This window comes from Wolffia australiana, chromosome 17, assembly GCF_029677425.1.
Source record: "Wolffia australiana isolate 7733 chromosome 17, ASM2967742v1".
NCBI classification, from domain to species: Eukaryota; Viridiplantae; Streptophyta; class Magnoliopsida; order Alismatales; family Araceae; genus Wolffia; species Wolffia australiana.
In genome coordinates, this window is record NC_135851.1 from 1,552,104 (window position 1) to 1,579,373 (window position 27,270).

The following is a 27,270-nucleotide window of genomic DNA, read 5'->3' on the forward strand; positions in this document are numbered from 1 at the left end:
GATGTGCATGATGCCAGAGTGTTGACTTCGTCCGATGACAGTTGTGGCATGTCCGTGGCGGAGGCGTTGACTTCGGTTGACTTTGGCAGCGCCTCTGGTGTCGATGCATGGGCGTCCACGCCACCACATAATTTTCTCCAATTTCCAGGACCCAACCATTATGTTAGTAAGATATTTTGGGAGCACAACCTGATAATTTGTATAAGCATATTCTTCATTATATAATACTCAAACTGCACTTCACACATCTAGCAGATTATCTACCCCACACACCGTGCAAACTTTCTCGCTCTATGTTGTTTTCATCTCTCTCTTGAGAAGTGTATGGTTCAGATTTATACCCCATAACTGCTCTGCTCATCGCGCTATGTGGTATGAACTTCTGCGCCTAGCCTCACAACCATCCCTACATATGATGGGACGGAACAACGTTTCGGTCAGTCATCCGTCACTGAATCTAGAGTCTAGAAGGAACAGGTGTCATAGCGGACAAAGGACGGCTGTAAACCTAGAGTAAATCACTAGTTCCGGATGACACAACGGGACAGAATGAGAGACATGAAGGCTTCCGTTGTGTTCCCATTTTGAGGTGACGATGGATGACGCAATTGTAAACCTAGAGTAAATCACTAGTGCCGTATGACAGAACGGGACGGAATGAGGGACATGAAGGCTTCCATTTCATCCCTATTCCGAGGTCAGGATGGATGATGCGATGTAAACCTAGAGTAAATCACTCGTGCCGGATGACAGAACGGGACAGAATGAGAGATGACAGTTTTCGTTCAGTTCCTATCCGAGGTCAGGACGGATGACGTGATGTAAACCTACAGTAAATCACTGGTGTCGGATGAGAGAATGGGACAGAACGAGAGGCATGAAGGCTTATGTTCCGATTCCATTCCGATGTCAGAAAGGATAACAGATGACTATAATGGGCTGGACGGATGACAGATGATGGTTGCAAACCTTGAGTAAATCATGGGTGCCAGATCATGGAACCATCCTACATAAGGCTCGGGATCAAATGATGGACATCGAAATATGATGGGATGGAACGGCATTTCAGTCTGGAGTCTAGACGTAAACAAGTGACATGACGGACAAAAGTTGGTTGTAAACCAAGAGAAAATCACTAGTGCCGGATGTCAGAACAGGATGGAACGAGTAGGGAACGGCACGTCCGAGATGTGACACCCCGGACATGACGGGACGGATGACGATCTGTGACAGACGGTGACGTGATGAAACTTTTGTCACATCACCGTCCCATCACACGTCTGAGGATTTTGGAAAAATCCGTCATGATCGCATCACCGTCATGCTTTGTGGCGTCCCCGTCACTTCCCCATCACCAGATGGCATCACCGTCACGTCATATTGATGGGAAAAACAACCATGCGGAGGACAGAGAATAAGAGGGGCATATCTCCAATTAGCTTTGGCACGCGCGTGAATTACTGCAGGGACTTTTCTGCAAAATGCCAAGAAATCTAATTAGTGACACCACGTGGCAAAATTTAAGTCGTCAAAAAGCTTAAATCTAACAATTTTTAAGTTTTTTGGTCATTTTTAAAAATCCGTCACAGCCATCATCCATGACGGCCGTCCCGTCATGTCACTTGTCCGAGGCCCCCGTCACCGTCACGCCCAGTTGGTCATCCGTCACCGTCACGGGCCCCTAATTTCATCATTGTCACCGTCGGGTCATTCGTCACATTGCCATCACCGTGACGTGTGACGTGACGGATGACGGCTGCCTTTCCCTAGGAACAAGAAACATGAAGGCTTCCGTTCCGTTCCGTTCCCATTCAAAGGTAAGGATGGATGATGTGATTGTAAACCTAGAGTTAATCACCGGTGCCGAATGACAGAATGGGAGGGAACGAGAGGCATGAAGGCTTATGTTCCAATTCTGTTCTAATATCAGAAGGATGAAGGATGACGATAGTGGATGGACGGATGACGATAACATATTGAACGGATGACGATAACGGACTGAGACGGATGACGGTTACAAACCTTATTTAAATCGCAGTGCCGTTAGAGCGGAACGGAACGAGAGGCATGAAGGTTTCCGTTCCGTTCCCGCTCCGGGGTCGTGAAGGACGGAGGATGACGATATTGGACAGGACGGATGACGTAACCTCATCCGTCCGCGAGGTTTATTGCTAGAAAGTGGTTTAACGCCAGAAGAGAGAGAGAGGAGACGCGCAGAGAATAGGCTGTGAGAAAACCCAGGTGCGTCATTTCAATAGATTTCTCTCGTTTGTTTGAATTTTTTTCATATTTCTTTCATCGACGTTTGAGTTTTTTTTCTTGCTCCGTGTTCTTGGAAATGTCTTATTTATTGCTGTTTCATTCAACGGAGCTTGCCGTTAATCTTCCATTTTGTTTCATAAAGTCCTGTTTTTGGGTAGAAATCCTAAACAGGAGAGACGAAGCTTCGTAGATGATTCTGAGGCCCTTTGACAGTAGACCTGAAAATAGGTTTCCTGGGTATCGCACCATCTTACCGCTAAAATTCTGAAGTATTGGGTCAAATTCTAACCTCAGATTGAACCCATTGTTAAATCTCTTCAAATAATGGTTCTGTGATTGTATCATCCAATCCAGCTTCAATGATAGAAATTCAATGAGGTTAGAACGATCTATTCGGCAAGCAGGAATTCATAAGTTACAGCTTAATACCATAGTTTTATGTGTGGCTTCAATCTATCACCAAGAACTATTATGTGATCACATCACAAGATAAACATTTTTAAAAATAAAATCAGAAGAGAAATTTGATCCTCCCAAAAGAAGTGGGAAATCTTGGTAACAGTGCAATATGTTTCTCTTTTTAATTATTTTTTCTAACTTCTAACAGGATTTGCGGTTAAACCATCCAATGATGGTCATAAAGATTGGTCATGGGTAAAGAGCATCAAGGAAGAAGCTCATTTCTTGAGATTTCAAGTTTGAAGGGGGTGAACATGGAGGTGGTTGAGAGGCAACTGCCTCGTCGTGGGGATTCTCAGAGATGTCATTTTTGGCTGCCCACCAAGCGCAGACAGTGCGCGAATTCACCTCTCCCCAACTCTACGTGTGCTCTCACCCTTGATCTCTCACTCTTTCCATATATATCTATCTATCATCCATTTATCTATCCATCTATCTATATATATATCCATTTTTGTATCCATCTATCTATATACGTATGAATAAGTCTAACTATGAATCTTTATAGTTATCCATCCATCTATCCATCTATCTGTCTTTCATCTATCCATCTATCTGTCTGTCCTTCATCTATCCATCTATATATATAGACTTTTTCTATCCATCTGTCTATGTATGCTTCATCTATACATCTATCTAAATATACTTCATCTATCCATCTATCTATATATACTTCATCTATACATCTATCTATATATAATTCATCTATCCATCTATCTATATAGACTTTTTCTATCCATCTATCTATATATACTTCATCTATACATCTATCTATATGTAATTCATCTATCGATCTATCTATATATACTTCATCTATCCATCTATCTATATATATTTCATCTATCCATCTATTTATATATAGGTTGTCTATGCATCTATCCATTTTCGTATCCATCTATCCATCTGCCTGTGGAAAAGTCCAACTATGAATCATTTAGTTATCCATTCATCCATATGTCTATGTATCCATATATCTGTCTCTCTGTTTATCTATCTGTCCATCTATCAATCTATAAATCCATCTATCTGTGAATCTATGCATCCATCTGTCCATATATCTATCAACCTGCCTTTCTATGATCCCAGATTTTGTGCTCTCTCTTACAGCATTCATGGGTTCTTCATTCCTATAGGTTCTGTGGCAACCATTCTCCCATCTCCAATGACCTGAGGGTTCCCTGTCCTATCGACCCTTCACAGTTAAACCATCTCTCTCTCTCTCTTTCTCCTTCTCGTCTCTAGCTTTCACTCTCTTTGTGCTGATACTAACAAGAAAGAATCTCTAATGATCTTGTCCTCCTGTAAAGCACTGTGCTAAAGAGAGACATAGAAAGCCATATTCCGAGGTGCCCAAAAAGGAAGAATGCCCTGAAACTAGAGGCTCAACCCTTTTACAAGAAGGGAATCAACTGCGGGGGAGGCGATGGCACAGCAGAGTTCAGAAAATCAAATGCCAAGAAGAATGATATTTACCAGCTGAGTGTGCCAGATTTCTTGGGCTTAATCAAGAAAATCAAAGCGCTACACTCTGCAATTAGTGAAGAAGTTCTTCCTCTGCGGGAGTCCTTCATCTTGTCAGAGCCCTGCAGGTGAGATTTGCAGACCAATGAAAAAGAGGACAGAACAAAACCAAATCCCCCATCATTCATTCATACTGACTTGCGGAAGACGTCACGAGGATGCTGTTGAGTCATCAGTTAATCACAAGAAAATATTTTTACATTTTGTTGTCCTTCCTTTAAGGTGTTGTAGATGGGGCGCATTCTATAAGTTGCCAATGACCCGTGTTTGTACTGTTCTTTTAGTCCTTAATGAATCAACACATTATCATTCCCATCATTTGTCCTCGCCGAGACGCCGACGTGGATGGTGATATCCCCATCATCATCATCTCTCGTCCGCACCCAGACGATGATGACAATATTGTCCCGTCATCAAACCGTTTGTAACGGCTCTCAGATAACACTAGACGAGGACAAAATCACTATCATCATTTGTCTGCTGCAGGATGATGATGATGATGATGATGAATAAATCGTGTCCCTCACTCGAGCTGCGGATGATGACGATAATGATGATGACTTCCATTACTGTGATGACACTAATTCTGACCTTAGGATGGAAATTATGACAAAATCGTTGTTCCATCACCAATGCCATTCCAGCACTTTAATTTTACAATCGTCCTCAATCTGTAGGATCACTTCAGATGGGAAATAGAACAAAACAGTAGGCCCTATAGTAGATGATTGAACGACATTCTGTTCTTTCCCATTCTATTAGTCCTAAACTTTTATCCATCATTCATCTTTAAATCTTGCTTGCAGGCAATGGATAGAAGGGGAAAGAGGAGAGAAAGGGCAGAAGCTGCCTTTCCAGGAAAAACATGCGCTGCAGCAAGCTGCCATCCTTGGAAACATGGAGAACTTTGGATTGCTAAATGCAGATATCCAAATAGATGGGAGAAATAATGCAGTGGTGGAGTTTGGGGCTGGAAGAGGGTACCTGACACAGATGCTTGCAGATTGCTATGGATTTCGCGATGTTTATTTGGTGGAACGCAGGTCTTACAAGCTCAAGGTAAGTGGTCCAGCTTTTTCTGATTCAATCGAAGAAGAATAGTCATTGTTAGATTTTGTAGAGTTGTTTCTCGCATTGGATTTAATCCAAATAACATGGTATATAGATATGATTGAAACATGCCAAACGACAGGGTTAGAGTAGCCATTCTCTGTCTAGTAGGGTGTTTTAGGTAATCTCCTATCTTCCTTCTCTCCTATATCCTCCCTACTCTCAAACCAGAAGAAACATCTGATTGATTTTGAGGAACATCATTGTTAGTGAGATAGGCCTTATATGGGTAATGGGCCTGTGTTGTTAGCACATTACCCTCTTATTCTCGTTTCTCTCTCCTAGGGTATATATACCCCTCACTTGTAACCTATCAGTTATGAGATTATTCTTCTTCTTCCTCTTGTTCTCATCATCCTTCTCCATCTCCTTCTCCTAACCTAACCTAGGTTAGGATTCCACATGGTATCAGAGCATTGCTCTTGATCCCCTCTCATCCCTGGCCCTTGCTGCCACCGTCTGCTCCGCAGACTCACCAGCCAGCCAGCGGATCTTCCCCTTCTTCGCTTCTTCTTCCACCGCAGCCGCAAGCCGCTAGCCTCAGCCCGCAGCCGCAGCTACCGCCCACAGCCGCAGGCCGCAGGCCGCACGCCGCAGCCTGCAGTCGCAGCCGCAGGCCGCACGCCGCACGCCGCAGCCCGCAGCCGCAGCCCACAACTGCAGGCCGCCGACCGCAGCCGCAGCCCGCGACCGCAGGCCGCCAGCCGCAGCCGCAGCCTGCAGGCACAGCCTGCAGCTGCCGGCCGCAGCCCGCAGCTCGCCGCCGCAGCCCGCAGCCGTAGGCCGCCAGCCGCAGCCGCAGTCCCCGCAGGCCGCAAGCCGTTGCCAGCCGCCGCCGAACTAGTCGCCCATCATGTCTACAGTCCACTCCGGGTCTTCTCCACATGAGAACCCCCTCGGCGCATCCTCCTATCTTCACCGCGGCTGACTTCGGGCGAGACCTACCCTCTCCGAAGATTGGTCTCCCTCTCCCGCCTGCTCCCGACTGTTGTCGGTTGAGTGCTCCGCAACTGCTGGCCTGGATTAAGTTTGTGGAGTCCACGCTGAAGGGCCGTCTTCTCCACAAGCACTTGATCTGCCCGCCCCTGCCGCCGACCGACCTGCACTATGGTGCGTTCGACGCCGAGCAGAACTCCGTCCACTCCTGGCTGCTGAACCACACGCTCTCTGCCTCGGTCTACGGCAAGTTCCTTCACTTGACTACTCCGAAGGAGATTTGGGATCATGCCCACAAATATTGTGGCCACGATGCTGATCACTGGCGGATCTTCTCGCAAGCGGAGCGCGTTGGTGCCCTACGCCAAGGGACAATGTCCATCATGGACTATAGCTTGGCCCACACTGCACTTTGGCGGGAGGTCAAGTACTACATGCCCGTTGGCGATCCGAACGGCGCCGATCAACGTCACGCTCTTCGCCTTCGGTTTCTGTCATTCCTCAACCGCCTCAACCCGGAGTATGCCGAGATTCGACGCAGAACTTTGCACACCAAGGGCACTCTCCTGGAGTTTGACGCGGTGGTTAAGGAGTTGATCGAGATGGAGAGCAGTCTCTGTCGCGATCGTTCTGAGGTGGCGCTCCTGGCCGACTCCATCGCCTTGATCTCCCACTCTGGGGATTCCTCTGGGTTGTTGCCGTGCCCACCGGAGCAACCTAAATCTCTTGCCCCGGACCCAGCCTCCGACCTGCGGGACAAGCTAGTCTGTACCTACTGCGGCAAGCGCCGTCACACGGCGAAGCGGTGCAGGAAGAAGCAGTTTGATCTTCAAGCTGCCAAGGATGCCAAAGCCCATGTCGCTGCCGTCCCAGCCGCGTCTCCTCCTCTACCTGGCAGCTCAGCAGTCTCCATGGAGCAGTTACAAGCCGACCTTGCCCGTTTGTCTGCGCAGTTGACCGCCTTGCAGACCCAGCCTATGGCCTCCTTCGGGACGTTCGGTGTGCCCCTTGCCTCTTCTTCTGATCAGTGGTACTGTGGACATACGGCTCTCACCGCCCCTCTCGTGTCGGATACCACTTGGGTGCTTGATACGGGGGCCACGGAACACATGACCCCGTTCAATCACCGCTTCGTATCCTACGAGCAGCATGGTGGGACTCGGGCTGTCCTCACCGTCGGTGGTGGACGTCTTCGAGTGGCTGGCATCGGGACTATCCACGTGGGCGGTCTCGGTCTCATTCACAACGTCCTCCATGTCCCGTCTCTCCGTGCTTTGCTTATGTCATCGCAGCGCCTTGTGGATGCGGTTCAGTGCTCCTTCCACATCCAACCTGACGGGATCTTCTTGTCTAACAAGGTGCGGAAGACTACACCGATTAGGCGGGACCGGGGGTTGCTGCTGTACGATGATGGGAGCCGATCGTGCTTTATGGTGCAGCGCAGTCTTCACACCGCTGTTGATTCTCGCTGTGACCGTCTCCAGCTTGCTCACCAGCGCCTCGGGCACCCACCGTTGTCTACTTTACAGCGTCTGTTTCCGTCTTTATGTATGGGCTTGGACCTTAAGACTGTTGTTTGTGAGGCGTGCCAGTTAGCCAAACATCGACGTTCGTCTTTTTCTCCATCTACTTCCCATATGACGGTACCGCTGTATCGTATTTACAGTGATGTCTGGGGGCCGGCTACGCAGTCCAGTCTGAAGGGGCACCGCTGGTTTCTGATCTTCGTCGGCGAGACCACACGCTACACGTGGACGTATTTGCTTCCAGCCAAGTCGGCTGTAGCGGCCACGGTTCAGCAGTTTTGTGCGATGGTTCAGACCCAGTTTGGCCATCCCATTCAGCGGTTCCGCTCGGACAACGCTCGTGACTACGTCGACCAGGAGTTGACGTCCTACTTTACCGCGCGGGGCGTTCTCCATGAGACGTCGTGCGTTGCCACCGCGGAGCAAAATGGCATGGCAGAACGTCGTATTGGCTATGTGACGTCCACTGCCCGCACCTTGCTGTTGAATTACTCTGTTCCGTGGACGTATTGGGGAGAAGCCGTCTTGACAGCGACTCATCTCATCAACCGCCTGCCCTCCCAGCCTCTTCAGTTCAGCAGTCCGATCGATCGGATGTACGCTGCATTTCCTGTCGTGACGCTGCGTACCAACCTTCTTCCCCGTGTCTTCGGGTGCACTGCGTACGTCCACGACACGGCCCCTACCTTGACGAAGCTTGACGCCTGGGCCCTCAAGTGCATCTTCGTCGGCTTCTCCTCTCTCCAAAAAGGGTACAAATGTTTTCACCCATCTACTCGACGGTTTCTTATTTCTGCAAACGTCACTTTTGCCGAATTCCAACCCTTCTTTGGCTCCTCCTCTTTCGGCCTTTTGCCGGGAGAGGCCTCGTCGTCTTCCATTTTGGACCCCTTCCCTATTGTCACGCCCACGGCACCTCCTCCTCCTCCCACGGACGTCACCTGTGTTCCTCCTCCACCTCCTCATGACTCCTCTCCTGTGGTGGCCTCCGACTCATGCACTTACACAGAGTCTCCTCCTCAGGTGTCCTCTCCTCCGACCCATGTCGATTCCTCTCCTTCGCTCTCACCTCCCTCTGAGTCATCCGCTCCTGTTGTGACATCCTCTCCCTCTTCCACCGCTTTCGCTCCCGCCTCTCTTGGCCCTCCCTCTCCCCCAGGCGCTGACGATGACTCCCTCGGTTGGCCGATTGCTCTTCGCAAAGGGGTTCGCCAGTGCACTCGCACACCTCTTTATTCACTTTCTCACTACCTTTCCTACGACCGCCTGCGTCCTCCATACCGTTTGTTTTTTACCCGCATTGCTTCGGTTTCTGTCCCACGCCGTCTTGCCGATGCCCTTGCCTGTCCTCAATGGAAGGCGGCCATGGACGAAGAAATGCAGGCCTTGGTCAAAAACCACACTTGGGACGTGGTTCCTCTCCCGTCGGGAAAGAAGGCTGTGGGGTGCAAGTGGGTTCATACCCCGAAGCACCGTGCTGATGGGTCCCTTGAGCATCGCAAGTCTCGGCTTGTTGCTCGGGGCTTTACGCAGTCCTATGGGATCAACTACTTTGAGACCTTCTCCCCCGTCGCGAAGATGGAATCTGTCCGTCTACTCTTGGCTCTCGCTGCTCATCATGGGTGGCTAATTCGGCAATTTGATGTCAAGAACGCCTTTCTCCACGGCGATCTTTAGGAAGAGGTCTACATGAGCCACCCTCCCGGGTACCATCTTGGTCCTCCGGGAACCGTTTGTCGATTGCGGAAGTCCTTGTACGGACTGAAGCAGTCTCCGCGGATGTGGTTTGGTCGCTTCTCCTCCGTCATGCGTGCTGAAGGCTACACCCAGAGCAACGGGGATGCTACCATCTTCTTTCGGCATGGCCCGCCTGGGGTAGCTATCCTGGTGGTCTACGTCGACGATATCCTGATTACTGACTCGGATACTGTTGAAGCCTCCCACCTCGGACTTGCCCTTTCTCGGGAATTTGAGATTAAGGCACTCGGCCCCCTTCGTTATTTTTTGGGCCTTGAGGTCGCCTACTCGTCTCGCGGCATTGTCGTCTCCCAGCAGAAGTATACTGTTGACCTGCTGACACTGACTGGTATGACCGACTGTTCTCCACTCCGGACGCCCATTGATCCTAACGTGAAGTTGGGTGACGGGGGCAACTCTCCGCCGGTCAACCACTATCAGTATCAGCAGCTGGTGGGGAAGCTTTTGTATTTGACTCACACTCGCCCCGACATCAGCTTCGCCGTCAACCTACTCAGCCAGTTCATGCATGCTCCGCATGAGATTCATCGCCAGGCTGCCAATCGGGTTCTTGCATACCTGAAAGGCTGCCCCGGGAAGGGCCTCCTCTTCCCACGGAGCACTGACACGACTGTGAAGGTCTATACGGATGCTGATTTTGCCGGGTCCGTCGTCGACTACCGTTCCACCACCGGGTACTGCGCCTTTGTGTTCGGTGGCCTTGTCAGTTGGAAGAGCAGTAAGCGGGACGCTCCAGTGCCGAGGCGGAATTCCGGGCCCTTGCCGATGGGGCTTCGGAAGGCCAGTGGATCTACAGGAACTTGCGCGAGCTTCGCGTCAAGTATTCCGGTCCGATTTACTTCTACTGGGACAACAAGTCGGCTATTGCACTGGCCAAGAATCTGGGCCAGACCGGTCAGATCAAGCACATGGAGCGTGACCGCTACTTCTTCAAGGAGCGGATGGACGAGGGCATCTTCGATCTCCAGTTTGTATCTTCCTCCGACAAGGCCGCCGATGTCTTAACCAAGGGCCTGTCTAATCCTCTTCTGGTGCGCGCCGCATCCAAGCTCGGCATGGACGACATCCATACCTCACTTGCGGGGGGCTGTTAGTGAGATAGGCCTTACATGGGTAATGGGCCTGTGTTGTTAGCCCATTACCCTCTTATTCTCGTTTCTCTCTCCTAAGGTATATATACCCCTCACTTGTAACCTATCAGTTATGAGATTATTCTTCTTCTTCCTCTTGTTCTCATCATCCTTCTCCATCTCCTTCTCCTAACCTAACCTAGGTTAGGATTCCACAATCATCGATGCATATAAACATAAACACAATTTTCGGCAGAAAATGCCACTCTTTTCCCTCAATAGTGTGACAAGTTTCTCTCAATGATGTACATTTAGTCTCTCAGTCCTTTTTTATGATCATCACTTGTAACAAAAATTGATCTCCTTCTTTGCTTGATTTTAACAGTTTCTATTTTATTTCCATGATCTCCGTTTCGACCTATAGGCAGACCGAAGCCTGCGACAGAAGGACACCATGAGTTTAGAGCGGCTGAGGATTGACAGTAAGCTTTTGGCTTGTTCTTTTCTGGATTCATTCTCCATAGCAACAAGTCCCATAGAATGTAAGAGAGAAAGAGCAGAACCTGGAATGTAATTTCTGTGAAACGCTTAAGAGCTTTATCAAAAAAGTCTAAATTTATGTTGAGAAGTAGGGTCCAGATTCATTCTAGTACATGTTGATGCATGACGATGATTGACCATGGTGCTGGTGAATCATTTCGTATGCTGACAAAACTTCAGGATGACAACAACGATGGACAATGACTATTGCTGATAGCAATGAGTCGCTATCGTCATATATATGAACATCTTGATGATGAATCTACCATCCTCTTGTCATTATTGCATCACTATCATGTCATTCTTCTGGTACCAAAAACAGATGAAAATTTTGGCGATGATGATGGCAATGACAATGACAATGGACGATGACAAATCATCATCGTCATTCCAACGAAACATCTTGCTGACAAATTTGTCATCATCACATCATTCATCCCATACCAGAAATAGATAAAAAAAATTTAGGTAATGGCGATTGCAATGACAAATTCCTCATCATCATCGCCTGCCCCTACTAGGAATCTATGTCTTTCATAAGTCCTTCAAGATATTCCCGATGGTTCTTCTTTTCATTTTTTCTCAAGTTACTTAATGGTTTGGCCTTTTCATTTATTACGTTAGCCCTTTCATCTATCTACAGTAGAAGATCTTGATTTGAATGGTGTGGGGACTCTGAGGGAGTGCAGGTACTTAGCCATTGGAAAGCATCTCTGTGGGCCTGCAACAGGTGCTTTACTTCCCTTGAGATGGATTGTGGCTTCTTGTCCACCCTTTATTTTGAGATTTTAGTCCTAAGTCCCAACATTTCATATTTTCTTTTTCAGACTTGACTCTGAGATGCTGTCTAAGGGATGATGACAAAAACTCCAAGTGTCACGGCCTTGCCCTGGCCACATGTTGTCACCATCTCTGCCAATGGGATCAATACATAAGTAAGAAACTTTGTTTTCCTCCTCCTAAAGTTACTTCAAAAGTTTTTCTCTTTTGCTGCTACTGCAATCTCAACAGTTGGCCCCTTAATTATCAGAAATGGAAGCAAAGTCCCTGTCTGATCAATAATATTATTATATTTTTCCATGGCATCTCCCCTTATTCTCAGAACCCTTCTGCCAATGAAACCAGAGCTCAGATTCATTCAGATCAACTACAATGATGACAACAAATCGTCGTCCTTGTCAGCTCATCTTTATCCTCATATCATACATAGAAATCATCAGTTCATCATTTAATCATCATCTCATCTTCTTTCTGTCACACATATAGACCATCTCCTGCAGTCTCATCATCTCTTCTGTCTTGCCATTCATCTACTGCCAAAAAACTCCGCAAAAATTGGGAAAGACGACGCTACTGACAAATCTGTCATTGTCTGCCAAGAAACTCTCATTCAAATTATTCCCCCATGTTCTGAGGCAATGGGCGGCTGGTGCTACCAATGAACAATCAAACCTGTTTTACAATCCCAATTGTATCTATTTCATTTTTTACCTGCCGGGTGTATTTTGGTCCTTCCGTTAAATAGTTGTACCCCTCCACTTGGGTGGGGGACAAGTTATCAAGGTTTTGATGGTCCCGCGTCTATGTCACGCATAGGGTTTGACGGTCCCGGTCCAGTCCGGTATTCTGGCGTGGACCTAAACCTTACCTGAATTTCGGTCCGGTTCCGGTCCAGTCTTGTTCGATCCTGGTCCAGTCCGGTACAGGGGGTGGCGGAGGCGTTATGCGCATGGAGCAGCAGCAATGAGCGCTTGGGGCGGGTGATGGGAAGGGTGACTGGGAGGGGGATGGGTAGTGCGCGGGATAGGGTCCGGTCCGGTCCGGTTTATTGGCATGGACCTAAACCTTACTTGAAGTTCGGTCCAATTCCGGTCCGGTCTTGTTCGGTCCCGGTTCGGTCCCGTCTGACCGGTCCCTGGTCCAAAATGTCAAAGCCTAGTCACGTGCAATGTCCCTCTCCCTCTCCCTATCTTCCCCATAACAACTCTTGGGATCTTATCAACCTTAAAACTTTTGATCACTCTAATTGGATTGTTCTGTTTTGATGCAGATAAGGAATATTTTTCCAGACTTGGGATCTCAGCAGAACAATTTAATGCCATAACATGGTTCAGCAGTTGGGCAGTGGATGGTGCAAATGGCTCAAAATCTCAAGAGGCTGCTCCTGTCCCATCCATTGTCTCTTCTTCTCTGGGAAATGGAGTTGAGGAGGTGGTGAAGAGGATGAACCCAGAAGAGAAGACCAGTTTGGGCATCATCTGCAAGGAAATGATTGATCTAGGTAGGTTCAAGTGGCTGCAAGGGCGCGGTCGCAAGGCGGATATTGTTAAGTATGTAGCCAGAGAGATTTCACCAGAGAACCATCTGTTATTGGCCAGTTGAGCTCTTAAAGCAAACTGTTATCTTACAGCTTCCATTTTTGTTGGATGGCATAATGGCTTGTATTTTTTCTCGCTAATGGATTCATTCATGCCATGACCTGCTTCATCATTTATTTATGCATGTAGATAAATATCCCTCTATTTCTCCCTCCCCCCCCCTCTCAACAAGTCACTGACACCATTATTATCAATGCAAACTGATACGTTCCTTAGAATCACTATGTCTAAAATCAATATGTTTAAAACTGATACGCACTATGTCTAAAATCAGCCTTTTTACTAAGAAATTAGTAAGAAATTAGCCATTTTTCTAAAATGGTGTATTGGAGTTTTTCTATAGTTACTGGTAATAAGTTTAAATATATTATATTATAAAAGTTTAAATTATAAATGAGAGAGCAAGGATTGGCTGTAAGGCTTTGTCGATTGAGAAATCCTAAGCTCAGTACTCGGAGGCTTTGCCGATTGAGAACTCCTCAGCTAAGTCCAAGGAGGCTTTGCCAATCGAGAACTCCTCAGTACTCGGAGGCTTCGCCGATTGATAACATCTCAGCCAAAAGACAATGGAGGCTTTGCCGATTGAGAACACCTTAGAGGCTTCGCCGATTGAGAACACCTACAGGCATCGCCGATTGAGATCACCTCAGGCTGTAGAGGCTTCGCCGATTGAGTACACCTCGTTTACTCGTGGTTAAGCAAAACCCTTATTTTGTACAAGGGCAAGTTTCGTCCGATCCTACGCGTTGAATTGTATTGTTATATACTTTTTATGAATTAGCCAACGAAAACACACATGCAAGTGCTTGAACGTGTGAACCAGTACAAAATAAGAGGTAACCTGCGCGGAAGAGGAATTGCATACTTTCTTGGTAAACTACCAGAAATTGGAAGGGCCGCGGAGCACCGGAGGCTGGAGCAGGGGGGGGGGGGCCTTCCTCGGCCAGAGAGGACTAATCCATCGAGGGCAGTCCATCGTCTATTTTTCTCTCTTTGATTAGTTTTGATTTGATGAACTACTACTCTTAAATGGAATATCTTGGATTTCCTCTTGAAGTATATGATCTGAATACATGACCATATCACAAACCAACTCAACATTGGAAGATTTACTTCAAAAGCTATTATATAAAAACTTTCAAAAAGTCTCAGAAGTGGATTAACCTTCAAAGAGAAAGTATCCAAACATGATATATAATTATAATCATTTCTCTTAAAACAACTTCTGCAGTTGCCAGTTCGCACTAGAAATTTAGGTTTTCCTGGGAATCTAAAGTTGATAAAAAGTTACTTACCTACTTTTTGAAGCATAAACTTAACTTCAGAATTCAGTATAAAAGGGAAAGGCAACCAACCATTCCACAGATTCTTTTATATTTAAAAAAAAAACACAAAAAAGAATACTTGTTCAAATGTCCATTGATGACAAGCTTAACATGTCACTAATATATGAATTAACTAAAACATATTAAAGATTCATTTGACTGGAGAGCAATGTAGGGATGGATCTACCAAGGGAAGAACTGGCAGAGGATCCTGGGAGGTGATCCCAAGTAGATGGATTCAGGTTCTTTTGAATTCTTCTTGGATTCCCTCCTAATGGAAGGGCTACGAGTATCAAAAGGCCCTCAGGGTAAAATGACATAAATACCCCTAGAGGGGTTGGGGATCTGATACGATTCTAATGAGAGGAAGAAGCGTAGAGGAGAAAATGGAGTCTGGAAAGGGTCACAGGTCCAGGTGGCGCTGACTTGGCAGAATAACCGCCAGTTCTTGACTGGTAGTTAGAAAGGAAATGAAGTAGACTATAAATAAAGGAGGACAGAGTGTTGGGATTCGAGCAAGCCGGGCTACCTCACTGTAAGTGACTCAGTTCTATTTCTGAATTTCTACCAATTCCATACAAGCACGTATTTCTGAATTTCTAACAATTATACCAATTCGATACAAGTATCAGGATCATACCAGAATCCTGAAGAAAGTCGGGGATATTCATCATAAAACAAACTGTGATCTTACAGCTTCCATTTTTGTTGGATTGGATTATATGTGTGTTGTATTGTCTTCATGTCATGAGCCACTTCATCATATATTCAAGTAAATAGATAAATATCCCTCACTTTCTCCCCTATCTCAACAAATCACTGACACATTTTATTATCAAAGCAACTCAACTCAACCCAATATTGGAAGACTTTCTTTGAAAGCTTGCGAGACTTTTTGACACATCTACTTATTATAGATTTTCAACATCTTCATAATATATGTTACTCTGGACTTTTTTACATTTGAAGGTTAATCAATTTGAGAGGCTCTTTAAACATCACCATATCATAATATGTAGAAAATGTCAGTTTCCAAAAGTAATTACAGTTTTCCTGGGAATCAACAGTTAAATAAAAAAGTTACTTTTTTGAAGTACAACCTTATCTTCAGTATTGAATACCAAAAAGGAAAAGCCAACCAACTATTCCAAAGGTTATCTTATCTTTTTTAAAACAACATAATAATCCAGAAAATAAATATAAAGTTCAAATATACACTGAAAACATTCTCAAAGTGTTGTAAGGTCTGAATTAACTGAAACATAAAAAAGATCCATCTGGTTGAGGAACCGGTGAGTCAATCTTTGGTTGATAGGTTCAAGTTCTTGTTACTTATTCCTGGCTACATGAATAAAGATCAAATGCCCATGGTGTGATAGAATGACAAAAATACCCTAAGAAGGGTTGGGGATCATACCATATTAGAAGTATCATCTCTGGTTTCAAATCATCTAATCTCTGTACAACACAAACTTTGCAATCTCATCGAGCCCACCCTCGGCATAACACTGAGCTATTCGTTCCAGACCATCGTCCCAAGTGCCTTCAATGGAAGCTAAGTCCAAGAGGAAGGCAGCTTCATCAAGGGCCACCTAATAGAAGAAAATAATTAAGTATCCTATTTTCAAAAAAAAAAAAAGAATTAAGTATCCAGAGATAAAACTTATGCGGCATAAGTGCTGGGACGCAGATGGGACGGATTTTTTGTCCCCGGACGAAAAAATCATCCCGTCCGGAGGCAAGGACGAATTCTGGGACGAAAATTCATACTGGGGACCGCCGGACAGGACGGTTTTCGTCCCCTAGGACGAAAAAATCGTCCGTCCGGAGGTTCCCGGACGACGGACGGACGAATCTGGACGGGGAACCGTCGGATTCACATCCGAAGGTTGAGATGTTGACACGTGGCCTCGCGAGGACAATTTATAATATATTATAATATTTTTCGTCGGGGACGAATTTTGGGACGAAAATTCGTCCCAGGAGGACTGGACGGGACGAATTTTCGTCCCGGGATTATTGGACGGGACGGATTTTTTGACTGCAGACGAAAAACCGTCCCGTCCGCGTCCCTGCACCATACTTATGCCCCTGAAAAACCCCATACAGGAGAAAGTATACCTGAGCTGGAGCCTTTCCCTTTTTAAGATCTTCCTTCTTTCCATCATCACTCACTTTCTCCATAATGAATTCGATTTGCTCGTCGTCCCACTCGGCGATCTTCGCAACTTCCTGTGAAGTTCTCTTGACATCAGGAAATGACAGGGCGAAGCATCAGAGGGAGATGATTACATGGTAGCGGTAACCCAATGTCCACCATGGAGACTTGAGAGCGCCCCTGGCGGCATCCTTGGCTTCCGTCGCGCGCCCAGATCTTGAGATCAAAGAAGAGAATCAAATTAATGTGAGGAAGATGATCGCAGGAGATAAAATCGACAAGATGAATTCCAATAATAAAAAATATCAAAATGTAAACTACTAAGATAAAATAGACAAGAAGACAAATTACAAAATAAACAATTGAACGCAGAAAACGAATTCCAAAAACAAAAAAAAGACAAAATGCACAAAAAGTTCCAACGATAGAAAACAAAAGTTGAGTGAAATGAAGAATACAAGTTCTTAAGTAAAAAACAAAAAAGCAAATGTAAAGAACAACTTATAGAAAATAGAGAGAGAGAGAGAGAAAGGGAGCAAACTTGAGTAAAATGTTGGCATTGAAGGCAAAGGGCCGGCCGAATCCAGGGAAGTGATTCTTTGTGTAGAACTCTCCAGTGATTAGAGCAGAAACCTTGGGAAGTGACAGAAGAGGGTAAAGAGATAGAAGGATAAACAAACAGAAGTGAGACCGATTATGACTCACATTGTCTCCTCTTTCCAGGTGATGCTCTGCCTTGCTTTCTATAATGTCTGGAAACAGCCCGACCTGAAGATGTGTGGTTGAATTTTACAGTCTAGTGGAAATTCCAGATTCAGTGTGCTATAAACGGGTGGAGCGTGTATTGAAGTATACCTTCTTCAAAAGATAGACATTGACATCGGTAATTCCAGATTCAGAAAAATCACCCTTTTTATAGAACTCGATTCCTTGCAAAGATGGAATGCTACAAAACTCTTCCCTGCTCCCTGTTTGATCTTCCTGGACCAGAATTCTATGAATGTATTGATCTACCTGCAAAGCTTTCAGAAATACTTAAGTTCATCAGGAACCGGCCATGGATATGCATTTTGAAAGGCTATAGGATTAAGCCGATAAATCACAAACAAAGGTATACCCTTAGAGGATTCTCGTTTCTAAGGTTCCCTCGGTTCAGAGTGCTGGAGACTTCATTGAATCAAAGATATTAAGGTTTTCCTTGCATTATTTTTTCATTGCTTTCCTCAGCTCTTTACTTGTTTCATTGACTTTTTCTTATCCCACGAATACTTTGAAAATTATTAATGCCATGCCCGGGAGTTGAGTCAGAATGAGAGAACCCCTCATTTCCCCTCCGGAAAAAAAATGAATAAATTGTTCAGACCCCAGGGGGGGGTTTGATTAAATGTTTCAGTCTTCGACTTTCTTTTATTTTACTTTTTCTAAAAGGGAAATGAAAAGGATAACCTTCACTTTTAGGCTGTAAATAACGTTATCCTAGAGTTTATAAGTTGACCAGTCCGTACAACTTAAATCAGATTTTGATGAACAAGTTTTCAAAAACCAAATTCCAAAAAGAAGATTTGCATCCTTGTATACTATGCAATCAACATGGAGTGCATACAGTTGCCCAGGGGGTTCTTAGCCAATGGTGAATTCATCATTGGCATTTAAAAAGATCATAATCGTCATTGTCATCCATAACAATTGAAAAATGACTATGATATTGACTACTAGTCGCCATCGTCCTCATCAGGCTCAATGCTGAGAGAGAGAAGAGAGAGTCACGTTTAGAGAATATAAACAAATTATATTATGCATTTTCATCCTAGCTTCAGACGAATGATGAGGGCAATGATGACTAGTTATTGCCATCCTAGATGCCAAACCCCAGTTGTCCAATACCCTTATCTCTTATATTTACTTTAGTTTTAGCATAGCCTCCTCTAGGTCTCCAAACTCCAGAGGTTGGCATCCAGATACAGAAGAAGCTTCCATCAGAAAGGAGTCTCTCTCTCTACGCACGCTAGAAACAAATTCAAAATTAGCCGTTTCAGTTTGGCCAGAAACATAATGTAATGAAATATTTTTTCACAATTCCCAACCCCTGTTAGGGGTCTTTATGGCATTTTCCGTATTATTAGTTCCTTTAAAGACGAGTGGCCCTCTCCTAAGGAGGGCAGCCATGAACTTATATTGCTGGCTAGGAGATCCATCTAGACGGGGTTCAGGCACTGATCAAGGCCCTCTACCATTTTTACTTCTACCCTTTTTTCTATCTCTCTCCACCATTCCTTCCAAGATCTCTATTTATCTCTCTCGCTTTCTATCTGATAAGCGCCCCTTGCGCACATACATGTCAAAGAAGCGGAAAGCCAAAGATGACGCACGTGTGGAGTAAACCACACGTGGAGAATTTGAAATAAAAAAGGCGGGAAAAGGGAGCATCTCTGAAGTGGCGGGAAGATACTATAAATAAAGAATCGGGGCTGGCTCAAAGTTGACAGAGAATTCAATTCAAGAAAGTCCTGGAGATTCTCCTACGCCTGACCGCCGATCCGGCCGTCTCTACCGTCGTCCACACCGGTCCCTTTCGTTTTCCTCAAGATTGTCGTCTTCCATTACTCGTTTCTTGTATTTCTTTGGCAAGGATTAACATATTGGTTATTCCTCGTTGCCTTACTCTTGAAGTCAAGTATTATCTGCTTATTGTGTATTCTTGGAAATCCGCGTGCACATTTTTCTGAAATTCGATAAGACAGCAATAATCGATTGTTGGGATAATCAGTGTCCTAACACTATCCACCTTTACATCCCAGAGGCTTTTTAGGCCCTATCGTTACTTATTTTTCTCTCTCTCTATCCTTCCAAGATCCCAAATCAATCAACACCTACATTAAGGTCCCTGACATAATCTTGAAGAGATCTGAAACAGTGCAACATAATCAATTCCACAGTAACCAAAGGGAACCTCTCACCGGAAAGAGCAATCTTAGAACTGGGAAATCACATGAAAATCAACCACGAGCAAATGGACCATCAAATGGGGAAGCAATGCCCAGAACACTGAGTAAACGACATGATCAATGGACCTTATTTCTAGAAAAAATAAGAGAACTAAAAGAGTTCCATTAAATTTGATAACTTCATGGGCCATTATTTTATTTAGAAACTAAGTGAGCATGAAATAATCAAACTCGGATGTACCAGGTCAGGACATAAATAAGGATGCTAAAGAAGAAATTTAATTTTCTACTTGTACAAAAAAAATGATGATCACGCCAATAACCTTAAATTCAATGAGAGATTCTTACGTTCTTAGCAAGAAGCCAAACTCCGTGCTTATGGACTTCCACTACTGGCATCTCCATTCTGCATTAAACCATTAAGGATAACACAAGCTATGAAGTATTAGCCCAGATGAAAGTCGGATTCATACCCAGGAGGAGATGTTGGCCATCTCAATAAGGCTGTTACACTTCCTGTTCCCAAATAAGAAAAACAATTAATTACAAACAAAGTGGGGATGACATCTACAAGAAATTAAACTAGGCTTGATTCCGTTTAAAAAACCTGATGATTTTCTGCTCAAAGGAATGACAAGAGGAATCAAACCAGCCCTAGATCCAGGAGGCACAACAGTTTCACCTGCACCAAATACAAACACCAGATATGAGAAAACGTACTAAAATATGAAATCATTTTCAATTTGCGACACAAAAAAGTGATGAGTCCAAATCGTTATGGACGATTTTATGCAAAGGGTCAAAGACTAGCTGCATCCGAAAATCTTCTGTTTATCATATAATCACAAATACGCGACAGAATAGGGAAAATAGTAGAATTGATGAAGCTGTCGATAAGATTCTATACCTAGGGGTATTTGGTTTTTTTTATCTATGTGTGTTTCCCTTTCCCTTTTAATATCGAAGCATCCTCCTAAAGGAAGGGCTTGCTGGCGTAGAAGACACCAAGCAGAAATCTAAAATATGTTTTGTAAAATATTTCACAAAAATATGTTTTGTAAAATATTTGACAAAAATAATGATGTCACAAAAATATGTTTTGTAAAATATTTCAGAGACGTAATTTTGTGAATAATGATGTCACTTCCATTAGTGAACTACCAATATTTTATTTTTCTGATAATATGAGCTATCGTTGCCGATGGCCAGCATCAGATCAAGCAAATTTTTGCCCATACATTTTGCTTGAAGGTTGCCCTGATATCTGACAAATATGAAAAAGAACTCACAGATCAAATGATGAAGAGAAGCCTGAATAGAACTAGCCCACTCTGAATAATGGTAAAAATAAAATAGATCTGATCAATAATGGTAAAAAAAGTTAATAAAATATTTTACAGTCACGACTTTCTCAATAATGATATCACTTCCATTGGTAATAATCAAACAATAATGATATCACTTCAATGTGACCCTGGGGCCAAATGATAGGCCTAATGGAAGGGGGGGGGCAAGACCAAGGGTCGGAGGACTTCTGGGCTTTTTTGTCTGAAGCAGGGTTGCAAGAGATGGGGCCAATTGACTGTTGTTTCACATGGAGGAGTTCAGGGAGAGCGGCTTCTAAGTCTCGGCTGGATAGGTTCTTATGCTCAGTGGAGTTGATGGAGAGATTCCCGGGGGCAGATGTAAGAGCCTTGCCTAGGCCTATATCGAACCATACACCGATCATGTGGCAGTCTCATGAGGGCCATGGGCGGACCACATACTTTAAATTTGACAAGTCATGGTTACGAGAAGGGGGTTTCAAAGAGGAGGTAAAGGACATATGGCAGACAAATTCGGAGCAAGAGCCAGGGGGGAGCAAATTGGCAACTCGCATAGATGGGTTGAGAGATCACTTGAAAAGCAACAGAAGGAGGATAAGGGAGGCGAGATGTAAAGTGAAAGTCGAGGCCCTCACAAGAATTAGAGAACTGGATGAGGTGGAGGACGGTCGGACATTAATGAGTGCGGAGATTCACGAGCGAAAGAAGTGGAGATGTGTGGTGGCAGAGGATAGGAAGGAGGAAATGGATTGGAGACAAAGATCCCGGCAGCTATGGTTAAAGGAGGGGGATGCAAACACGAGATTAATCCACCTTGTAGCAAATGGACAACGGAGAGTGAATCAGATATTATCAGTAAAGGTCGGAACCCAAAGGGTTACAGGGACACAGGCAGTGGGTCGAGCAATGGCGGAGCACTTTCGTTTGATGTCACGGCGGGGGGGTCGGAACAGTTGGCGGTGGACGGGCCAAGGGGCGTCTCAGTTAACGCAAGGGCAGAGAGATGGTCTGGTGCGGCCCTTTGATATGGAGGAGGTTCGGGCAGCTATGGCAGGGCTGAATGGCGAAGGCGCCCCAGGACCGGACGGTATACCGGTGTTTTTCTACAAGGAGTTCTGAAGTGAGGTCAAAGATGATGTGATCGCCACTTTGGGGGAGCTCAGGAACCCTCAAGCAAATATGGAAAGGATAAACAAATCCTTCTTATTCTTAATACCGAAGCGGCAAGGAGCAGAGAATGTAGGCGACTACCGGCCCATATCGTTATCCAACTCCATATATCTCATTGTGGCAAAGGTACTAGCTAACCGATTACAAGGGGTACTTGGGGACTTGGTTGGGCCGTTTCAGTCTGCTTTTGTTCCAGGGAGACAGCTTGTTGACTGTGCAGTCATGGCAGGGGAGACTATTGCTTCATGGAAGAAGAATGGGATCAAGGGGTTCATGTGGAAGGTAGATTTTGCGAAGGCATATGATTCTTTGGATTGGCGGTTCCTATGGGCAGCGCTACGAAGGCCGGGTTTCCTGGAGGAATGGATCAAATGGGTGAAGCGATGCGTGACGTCTCAGTCGTTTGCCGTGTTGGTAAATGGCCGCCCAGAAGGGGGGTGGATCAGACCGCAGAGAGGGCTCAGACAAGGATGTCCACTAGCGCCGATGCTTTTTGTTATGGCAGCTGATGTACTAGCCATAAGTACTTCTTTGGTATGTGGAACGGGTTGTATTAGAGGTTTTCAGACGCCGAGCCAGCCATTGGGCATCCCTTTGTTACAGTATGCCGATGATCCATTGTTCTTCATCGAGGGATCGGTAGAGGAGGCCAAGAATTTGGCGGCACTCTTGCGGGTGTTCGCAGATTGTTCGGGACTGCACATCAACAGAGGAAAATCGGAATTTGTGGGTTTCGGCCTATCGACGGAGGAGGAGACCCAGTGTGCCAGTGCGCTTGAAACGCCAGTGGGTTCATTGCCTATGAGATACCTGGGGCTACCCCTATCTGTTGATAGCCTACAACAAGCAGACTGGCAACCAGTGGTGGAGAAGGGGGAGAGACGGTTGGAGGGTTGGAAGCAAAGAGTCTTGTCACGAGGGGGGAGACTAGTGCTGCGGCGATCTGTATTATCAGCAATTCCAACTTTTTATTTATCAGTGTTTAAAATCCCGCTGGGTGTTGAGAAACGCCTGAGCGGGATCATGCGGAGATTTTTTTGGAAGGGGGCAAATGCAGGGGAAGGACGTGTCATGGCACTGGTTTCATGGAACGACATCTGCACGCCAACTAAACAGGGGGGACTTGGGGTGCCTGACCAAAATACACTGAATGTGGCGCTATTGACGAAATGGGTTAGACGGATCATGGGACCGGAGGATGACTTGATTAAGGAGGTGGTGAGGGACAGATACGGATCCAATTTGGATTGGGAGAAGTTGATGTGTAATGTGAGGGGGGAGTTGTTTTTTTGGAGAGGTCTGAGGAAGGTGTGGCCACTGGTCAGGGAGTTTTTCCGGGCCAAATTGGGGAATGGCGCCGGTTTTAGGTTTTGGATGGACAATTGGTCGTCGCATGGACGACTCTGTGATCTGTTCCCTCGACTATATGCCCTTGCCCGTCACCGGCATGCCTTGGTAGATGAGTGTTGGGATGGAGTGTGGTGTCCAACTTTTGCGGCCATCTTATCTAGTCGGCGGTTGGAGGAGTTTTTAAGCCTTCAGCAAACTCTGAACAACTGGAGGCCAATGGAGGGGATGACAGATGGATGGGTATGGGCATCGGGTCCGTTCTCCAGCCAAGGTGTGTACCAGAGTTTGAGACCACACCACTATGAGGACCCAATCATCTTAAGGGCATGTCGCTCAATCTGGAGGCAAAAGATTCCTTTAAAGGTCAGGGTGTTTGCATAGCTGCTGGCCAGGAAGCAGACAATGACCCGCGTGAGACGGCGAAGGTTTTTTCCGGCTGAATCTTCACTATGCCTTGTGTGTACGGAGAAGGAGGAGGAGTGCGAGCATCTTTTCTTCCATTGTCGGCTTGCTCGGACGCTATGGGCTAGCCAGGGGTTGGCAGAGGTTACGTCGAGCTCGCAGTTATGGGCCACACTGCCGCGGCACCAGCATGGGATTGACAAGGAGCGGGGGATGAGATTCGCGGTGCTTTGGGCGATATGGTCTCACCGCAACGAGGTCGTCTTCAAGGGGGCGGCAATGTCGGTGGAAAGGGCTATAAATGATGTAGAGAGGCTGGTTTTTTGTTGGTTTGGTCCTGGATGAGGTGGTGGATATGGGGGGAAGGATGGGCTTATGCTTTTTGGCCTAGACCCCTCCACGTCCGTGTGTTCGGAGGGTCACCAAGTTGGGTGATCTTCTATTTTATTCAAAAAATAAATAAAAATCAAAGAATAATTTCTCTGATATTGACCACGCGACACTCAGCTCCATTATGTATTTGGATATGCTTTTTGATTTGAGGGTGCACTGATAATGAAGAGAATATGGGATACAACAGGCTTGCACTGAAAAAGAGCATCTTATCAAGGCAATCGAGTGAGATCAGGTACCTCTTGCCGTGAGAATGTTCATCAGGCATTCTAGGTGCTCTGGAGGCTTTGTAACAGCAATGTCTTCGATGAACGACACGTGCTCTGTTTTAATCATAACGAACTAGAAATATGTTAGTTTGAAAAAAAGGTAACACGAATTAAAAATGCGTTATCAACATCACAAAAGAAAGAAAAACTGTAGGAAGAGTGTTTCTTGGTTAAGAATCCTAGAAATTGGGTTGATAATTGTTGTAAGTTTTAATGGTTCTTGAAATTGGGGAAGAAATAAATCTGCACGTATAGCCAAGATCATAGTTCTCACAGAAAATCAAGAGAAAAGTAAAAGGACAATAAACGGCAATCAAGAGCCAACCCAAGATCTTGCATCAAAAGTTATAATTTTACTACGACTTGAAACTGAAACTTGCATGAATAGAGATCAGAATGCAGTTCACTCGTCGCTCAAGTATCAGTTTTCGATGGAAAAAAATAACAAACTACGCTTTGAAATGCAACGTTAGCCCTAAGCAAATCCTCATCCATGTTCATCTCCAAGTTTCAGATATCATGTGTAGCAAGTAAAGAACCTCCGCAGAAGTTCGTGAAAATCCACATCAAATATGCAGTATTTCTAGCAAGCAAAGAACCTCTGCAGAACTTCGTGAAAATCCACATCCAATTTGCAGTATTTCTAGCAAGCAAAGAACCTCCGCAGAAGTTCGTGAAAATCCACATCCAATTTGCAGTATTTCTAGCAAGCAAAGAACCTCAGCAGAAGTTCGCGAAAATTCATCTTCCAACATTATCGTTCACTAACACGAACGAGCGACAGCAATGTCAGCTCAAATTATCGAAATTACGAGGTGTTATCGGCTATAATCACTGATCAGATCATCCTGAGTTGCCAAAGTTTTGATAGAACAGAGCGAATCAAATGCTAAATCGGACCAACTTTCAGTATTTCATTCTCGTTCGCTAAGACGAACGAGCGACAGCAACTGCAGCTCAAATTGTCGAAATAACGCGGAATTATCGGCGATAATCACAGATCAGATCATCCTGAGTTGCCAAAGTTTTGAGAGAACAGAGCGAATCAAATGCTTAATCGGATCAATTCGCGGAGAATGCGAGATCTAACCTTGATGTGAACAACTCGAAGCAACCAATGATGGAGAAGAAAATGCACAGCTTGTTGAAGATTTCCTTCGACGGAGGAGCGCCAACGGCACCGTCGAAGCCTTGCGAGCCGCTGATACGAATTTTCCCCCGCTACATATCCCCCATCCAATCACGGCCGCCTTCATCGCGGAGAAATTCGCAGATTCTGCAGCCGGTTGCATCAAATCCGTAGAAATCCAATATTTATATCGTCATCCGCTAGAGAATTTTATTCAGACCATACAAAACTAATCACTGCGCAAAATCTAAACAAATTTCCGTATGAAAATCTAAACACTTCGGTATTAATTATCTTGTTATAACCAATCGTAATTCGAAAACTAAACGATCTAAGAAAATTTTCTTCGGATCATACAAAACTAGTCATCATTGAAATCTAAACAAATTTTCGTTTGAAAATCTAAATACTGCGGTAGTTACTATCTTGGAATCTAACCATTCCTAATTCAAAAGCTAACCGATATAAGAGCAATTTATTCAGACCATACAAAACTAATCATCATCTAAAATCTAAGCAAACTTCGGTTTGAAAATTTAAATACTTCGGTAATAACTATCTTGAAATAAAACCAAACGTAGTTCAATAGCTATCCGATCGATATTTATTCAGATTCTGCCATCAAATTGTTGGATAAACCGGCATTAAACCTCAGGAACATAATTGAAAGATAGACTTCCATTTAAATATCGTCAGCCCTTGGAGCAATTTATTCAGAAAATACTGAACTAATTCCAGATTAGAAAATTAAAATTCTTTCCAAAGTTGGGTGAGTTTTTTATCACTCTTTCCCTTTTTATCTAGTTAATTTTTCTGGGGTAACAAATAAAAAAAAACTAAACAGAACCTCCTTTTGTATAAGATTAAATGAAGAATGAACAGACATTATGATATGATGACTTAACATTAGTACTTCAAAGTCAATTTTTGGTTACATAACACAGAATTTGTTTACATCAGATTATATTTATGAACTGCATGCAGTGAAATATGGATTAACTATGGAAATTTCCACATTGTTTTTGATATAATAAGTTTGAATTATGATATTTAATTCATTTGTAAACTATTGTAACTCGTAAAGATAAATACCCTTGAAATTTTGAGTTTATCCAATTTGTATCCTTGCAGTGAACTGAATGGGCAGACAGAACATACAATTACATGGAAAAAAGAGGATTCAATGTCGACGGTATTAAATGACAAAAATCAAGTTTTTAGTTTAATTAAGATTCAATAAACAG

The 27,270-nt window shown here is 44.7% G+C and overlaps 2 protein-coding genes across 6 annotated transcripts; one reads left to right on the plus strand and one right to left on the minus strand.

Moving 5' to 3' along the window:
* The first annotated feature begins 2,179 nt into the window (after positions 1 to 2,179).
* Positions 2,180 to 13,657, plus strand: LOC144714250 (methyltransferase). Of its 2 annotated transcripts, none has more exons than XM_078588953.1 (9): positions 2,180 to 2,241; positions 2,870 to 3,085; positions 3,855 to 3,920; positions 4,029 to 4,310; positions 5,049 to 5,301; positions 11,067 to 11,124; positions 11,829 to 11,912; positions 12,010 to 12,117; positions 13,233 to 13,657. In XM_078588953.1, exons 2-9 carry the CDS (start codon positions 2,913 to 2,915, stop codon positions 13,562 to 13,564), a joined length of 1,356 nt encoding a protein of 451 aa, XP_078445079.1. In that variant the 5' UTR covers positions 2,180 to 2,241; positions 2,870 to 2,912; the 3' UTR covers positions 13,565 to 13,657. The 2 variants fall into 2 exon arrangements, with proteins under 2 accessions (XP_078445079.1, XP_078445078.1); XM_078588952.1 differs by having other exon boundaries at positions 2,181 to 2,241; positions 11,826 to 11,912.
* Positions 13,658 to 16,067: 2,410 nt separating this feature from the next.
* LOC144714251 (protein IN CHLOROPLAST ATPASE BIOGENESIS, chloroplastic-like) lies at positions 16,068 to 26,377 on the minus strand. Of its 4 annotated transcripts, none has more exons than XM_078588956.1 (12): positions 25,988 to 26,373; positions 24,868 to 24,951; positions 20,596 to 20,670; positions 20,462 to 20,504; positions 20,337 to 20,394; positions 17,899 to 18,057; positions 17,749 to 17,811; positions 17,585 to 17,676; positions 17,178 to 17,259; positions 17,007 to 17,117; positions 16,303 to 16,477; positions 16,068 to 16,223 (listed from the first exon to the last, which is right to left on the minus strand). In XM_078588956.1, exons 1-11 carry the CDS (start codon positions 26,187 to 26,189, stop codon positions 16,337 to 16,339), a joined length of 1,110 nt encoding a protein of 369 aa, XP_078445082.1. In that variant the 5' UTR covers positions 26,190 to 26,373; the 3' UTR covers positions 16,068 to 16,223; positions 16,303 to 16,336. The 4 variants fall into 4 exon arrangements, with proteins under 4 accessions (XP_078445082.1, XP_078445081.1, XP_078445083.1 ...); XM_078588955.1 differs by having other exon boundaries at positions 16,068 to 16,227; positions 25,988 to 26,372; XM_078588957.1 differs by lacking the exon at positions 16,068 to 16,223 and having other exon boundaries at positions 16,267 to 16,477; positions 24,868 to 24,970; positions 25,988 to 26,377.
* Positions 26,378 to 27,270: the final 893 nt, after the last annotated feature.